General features: G+C 38.1%; 1 protein-coding gene across 1 annotated transcript; it reads left to right on the top strand.

The window, feature by feature from the left end:
* Window positions 1-4,291: 4,291 nt before the first annotated feature.
* Window positions 4,292-5,466, top strand: PRPS1L1 (phosphoribosyl pyrophosphate synthetase 1 like 1). Its single transcript, XM_037837790.1, is given in 9 exon segments — window positions 4,292-4,300; window positions 4,516-4,549; window positions 4,552-4,651; window positions 4,653-4,718; window positions 4,720-5,028; window positions 5,030-5,172; window positions 5,175-5,253; window positions 5,255-5,384; window positions 5,386-5,466. Coding segments are annotated over 9 exon segments (951 nt in total).
* The last annotated feature ends 506 nt before the right edge of the window (window positions 5,467-5,972 follow it).

Below are 5,972 nucleotides of genomic sequence, written 5' to 3'. Positions count from 1 at the left end.
CAGGACATTTTGATGTAGCCTTTTGAACATAGTAGCTGATATGGCTTTATAACAATGGCCCATTCAATATATAAAAACACTTTTTATAACAAAGTGTTTCACAATTATTGCTGAACCTTACACATCTCTGTGGTTCCCCCATCCCTGAACTTATCCTATCCATGAACACAACCCATACCTGACCCCTTTGGGGAAGCTCAGAAGTGGGGTGAGAAAATATATTTAAAAAATTATTTGGTGATTTCAAATATGAAAATACTACTATTCCAGACACCAATACACTATGGAAGTTATATACTTAAAATTTGCTAACAAACATCAAATGTATTTTGTCAGTCTATTTTTTTTTCATTTTTTACAATTATTGTCATCTTTTTAATTAGAGAAGTTGTAGGTTCACAGAAAAGTCATGTAAAAAATACAACATTCACATATAACCCCTATTTTTGACCCTTTGCATTAGTGTGATACCTTTGTTACAATTGATAAAAGAATATTAAAATGTTACTGTTGACTATAGTCCATAGTTTACATTAGGTGTAATTTTTTCCAATATACCACCCTATTATTAACACCTTGTAATAGTGTCATTCATTTGTTATAATTCATGACAGATCATTCTTATACTTGTACTATTAACCACAGTCCATCATCTACAAAAGGGTTCACACTGTGTTATACAAACCCATGTTTTATTTTCCTTCTAGTAACCTACATGACCCAAAACTTCCCTTTTCAACCACATTCACAAACATAATGCAGCATTTAGTTATTACACTCACAATAATGTGCTACCATCACCATTACCCATTTCCAAACATTTAAAATCAGCCTAAATAGAAATTCTCCAAAAATTAAGCATCAGCTCCCCATTGTCTACCTCCGTTCTATTCCCTATTCCGTATTCTAGATTATAACTTGATGAGTTTGCTTACCAGCAAGATCATACAATATTTCTCCTTTTGTGTCTGGCTTATTGCACTCAACATAATGTTCATCCATATTGTGACTTGCATCAGGAATTCATTCCTTCTTTCAGCTGAATAATATTCCATCAAATGTACATACCACATTTTGTTAATAATCCATTCATTGGTTGATGGACATTTAGGTTGCTTCCATCTTTTGGCAACTGTGAATAATGCCACTATGGACACCTATGTGCTAAGGCCTGTTTAAGTCCCTACTTTCAGTTGCTCTGGATATATACCTAGTAGTGGGATTGCTGGGTCATATGGCAATTCTAAACTAAGCTTCCTCAGGAACCAACAAACTGTCTTCCACAGCACTATTTGACATACCCACAGAATGAGTGTTCCAATTTCTCCACATCCACTGCAACACTTGTAGTTTTCTGTTTTTGTTTTTGTTTTTGTTTTAATAGTGGCCATTCTAGTAGGTGTGAAATGATAGCTCATTGTGTTTTTTTTTTGTTTGTTTGTTTTTAATTCATTTTTATTTAGATATATTCACATACCATGCAGTCATACAAAGCGCACATTCAATTGTTCACAGTACCATTGTATTCTTGTGCGTTCATCACCAAAATTAATTTTTGAACATTTTCATTACCACAACACAAAAATAATAAGAATAAAAATTAAAGTGAAAAAGAACAATTAAAGTAAAAAAGAACAGTGGGTGTTTTTTTTTTCCCCCATTTTTCTACTCATCTATCCCTACACTGGATAAAGGGGAGTGTGGTCCATATGGCTTTCCCAATCACATTGTCACTCCTCATAAGCTACATTTTTATACAATCATCTTCAAGATTCATGGGTTCTGGTTTGTAGTTTGATAGTTACAGGTATTTACTGCTAGCTATTCCAATTCATTAGAACCTAAAATGGGTTGTCTACATCGTGTGTAAGAATGCACACCTGGGTGACCTCTTGGATCCTTCTGGAATCTCCCAGCCAGTGAAACTTATTTCATTTCCTTTCACATCCCCCTTTTGGTCAAGAAAATGTTCTCCACCCCACGATGCAGGGTCTAGATTCCTCCCCGGGAGTCATATTCCACGTTGCCAGGGAGATTCACTCCCCTGGGTGTCAGATCCCACATAGGAGGGGGGACAGTGATTTCACCTGCCAAGTTGGCTTAGGTAGAGAGAGAGGGCCACATCTGAGCAACAAAGAGGCATTCGGGAGGAGGCTCTTAGGCACAATTGTAGGGAGGCCTAGCCTCTCCTTTGCAGCAACAGTCTTCCCGAGGGCAAGTCCCGTGGTAGAGGGCTCAGCCCATCAAACCACCAGTCCCCTTTGTCTGTGAGCACATCAGCAACCAATGACGTGGGGGAGCCCAACACCCCTGAATTCTCCATCAGCTCCTCAAGGGGGCTCTGCATATTTTTTTTCATTTTTTTTCAACTTACTCTTTTTTTTATTAACTATATAAAAAATAAAAAATTAAAAAAAAAACAGTAAAAAAAATTTTCAAACAAACCATAACATAACAAGGGAGTAAGAAAAAGACAACTAACTTAAAATAACTACTTTACTTCCAACGTGTTCCTACTCTACCCCAAGAAAATAACCTAATATAGCAACATTTATGTAAACTTGTTCCTACCATACCCACCAGAAATTAACAAACCATAGCCAATACTGGGCATTCCCAGAACATTAAATTTACTAACCACGATAGCTTATCTGTTCTTATTGGGTTATCATTCCCCCTCCATTAATTGCTCTCCACTGCTAGTTCTGCTATATTCTACATTATAAACCATTTATTTTACATTTTTCAAAGCTCACATTAGTGGTAGCATATAATATGTCTCTTTTTGTGCCTGGCTTATTTCACTCAGCATTGTGTCTTCAAGGTTCATTCATGTTGTCATGTGTTTCACGAGATCGTTCCTTCTTACTGCCGCGTAGTATTCCATCGTGTGTATATACCACATTTTATTTATCCACTCATCTGTTGAAGGACATTTGGGTTGTTTCCATCTCTTGGCAATTGTGAATAATGCTGCTATGAACATTGGCGTGCAGGTATCTGTTTGTGTCACTGCTTTCAGATCTTCCAGGTATATACTGAGAAGTGCAATTGCTGGATCGAAGGGTAACTCTATATCTAGTTTTCTAAGGAACTGCCAGACTGACTTCCAGAGTGGCTGAACCATTATACAGTCCCACCAACAATGAATAAGAGTTCCAATTTCTCCACGTCCTCTCCACCATTTGTAGTTTCCTGTTTGTTTAATGGCAACCATTCTAATTGGTGTGAGATGGTATTTCATTGTGGTCTTAATTTGCATCTCTCTAACAGCTAGTGAAGCTGAACATTTTTTCATGTGTTTCTTGGCCATTTGTACTTCCTCTTCAGAGAACTGTCTTTTCATATCTTTTGTGTTAGTCTTTTTTATAATTATATAAGTAATGAAAATTCAAAGACTACATGAATAGTTGGCAATAAAATGTGATAGTCTCTTTCATCCCCAACTCCCAACAACCTACTCTCCTTCCCAAAGGTAATAATCATATTAAAAGGAATCCCATAATGATATTATGTTTTGAATATTACATAATTTTAAGTACATAAACACTTTCCATATTTTTGTAACTGGCTTTTTTAGCTTTCAAAAATGTCATAGAGATATTTCTGTGATTACACACAAATCAGTCTCTTTAATGGCTACATGTGTATGTACAATAAATTATTTAATAATTTACCTATCTATGGGCATTTGTTGGTTTTCAGATATTGCTTTTATAAACAATTCTAGGGCAGTTACTATTTGCCATTCACCGTATATCCTATAAATAGTAACACCTGACCCATAGAGGTGCTCAAAAAATTGTTGAATAAATTAAAACAGCAACAAACATCCTTATCAATATATTTTGGGGGCTGTTTGTGAATATTTCTCTTGAATAGATTACTAAAAGTCAAAGGTTATATGCAATGTTTCCCTTGCAAAATCAACATATACAATCTGTTAGAACAGAAGAAACTACCATAATTTTAGCCTACCTGATGTATGAAAATAGCATTTACTTGACTACTGGCATTTTTTCATGTTTAGTGGCCACTTTTTTTTCCTGTGAATAAATCATTTTCCAACGTTTTTACTTGACCTCACTCAATTGAAGTTACTCTAAAATACGCTTTATAAACATTTTCCCCAGTGTGTAGCATTCCTTTTAAATTTGTATGCCTTTTGCCTTGTAGAAGTTTTATGTTTTCATATATTCAAATTGGTTATGGCAGTCCTAGGAAACTTATACAGCAGTAATGGAAAAAAAAATTCCATGGACTAAAGAAAGACTCGATTCTCTGGTATTAAATGTATCAAGTGAGTGCCAAAAAGGCTTAAACAAAGAAACAAAAAAACCCCGCAGGGTCAATTTAGAGCCGCACACGCGCAGGAGAAGGTAAGACGGTGGCGTAACAGTGCGAACCCGTTGAATTAGCTACGCGGTTAGTGTCAGGACTGTGGTCTGACTTCAGTTCCAGTCTCTGCAGGAGCCATGATCGCTGAGCGAAGAGTACCTAGGGTAACTGGTCAAGACGCCAAATATCAAAATCTTCAGCAGCAGCTCTCACCAGACTTATCCCAGAAAATTGCTGATCGCCTGGGCCTGGAGCTAAGCAAGGTGGTGACAAAGAAATTCAGCAACCGGTAGACCTGCGTGGAAACTGGCGAGAGTGCGTGGACAGGATGCCTACATCGTACAGAGTGGTTGTGGTGAAATCAATGACAATCTGATGGAGTTTGATTATGATTAATGCCTACAAAATTGCTTCAGCCAGTCAAGTTACTGCAGTCATACCATGCTTCCCTTATGCCCAGAAGGATAAGAAGGTTAAGAGCCGAGCCCCAATCTCCCCCAAGCTTGTTGCCAATATGCTGTCAATAGCAGGCGCAGATCATATCATCACCATCGAACTACACGCTTCCCAAATTCAGGGCTTTTTTGATGTCCCAGTGGACAATCTATACTCAGAGCCAGTTGTCCTGAAGTGGATAAGGGAGAATCTCTCTGAATGGAGAAACTGCACCACTGTCTCACTGGATGCTGGTGGAGAAGAGAGTGACCTCCATTGCAGACCGGTTGAATGTGGACTTTGCCATGATTCACAAAGAACAGAAGAAAGCAAATGAAGTGGATCGTATGGCACTAGTGGGAGATGTGAAGAATCGAGTGGCTATCCTTGTGGATGACATGGCGACACCTGTGGTACAATCTGTCATGCAGCTCACAAACTTCTCTCAGCTGGAGCCACCAGAGTTTATGCTATCTTGACTCGGAATCTTTTCTGGCCTGGCCATTTCTCGCATCAACAGTGCTTGCTTTGAAGCAGTAGTGGTCACGAATACCATACCTCAGGAAGGTAAGATGAAGCATTGCTCCAAAATACGGGTGATTGACATCTGTCTCCATGATCCTTGCAGAAGCCATCAGAAGAACCCACAATGGGGAATCTGTTTCCTACTTGTTTAGTCATGTCCCTTTATAATAGGATAACTACTGAGTTATTCAATTTTTTTTTAATGTAAAATAAATGAAAATAAAATCAACCCCACCCCTTGTTTTCCCTTGGTATTTGATGAAAAGTTCAGCAGAAGACCTAGCTGGCATTATAGCTGTCCACATCTCACACCAGGTGTTTTAGAGTTTATCCTAAATTGGAGAAAGACAGATTGAGATTAATAGCTGAGATTACCTGCCTATGTTTTCTCATTCTGGCTTCTTAGATGATTTTGTGAGCCTTGCAGCTTTTACCACAGCTTGGCTCTCACAAGATTTCAGACTTTTGAGGGTGCCATGTAAGGGTGTTATTGGAGAAGCGTCAACTACTTTCATGTGAACACTTTCAGGGTTTTCTTTTTCAGAAGGTCTGGCAGCAAATCCAATTCATTCCCTGACTTCCAAATTCTTTATGGTCTATGCTAAATCACAGCAAGAACTCTAGGGAACCCCAAACCTAGTTCTCCAGGTTGCTGAGCCCCTGTGAGGGGAAGA

The sequence above is a fragment of the Choloepus didactylus genome, chromosome 5 (assembly GCF_015220235.1).
Source record: "Choloepus didactylus isolate mChoDid1 chromosome 5, mChoDid1.pri, whole genome shotgun sequence".
NCBI lineage: Eukaryota > Metazoa > Chordata > Mammalia > Pilosa > Megalonychidae > Choloepus > Choloepus didactylus.
The sequence above is the reverse complement of the archived record's forward strand: the minus strand, read 5'-3'. Positions and strand labels throughout refer to the sequence as shown.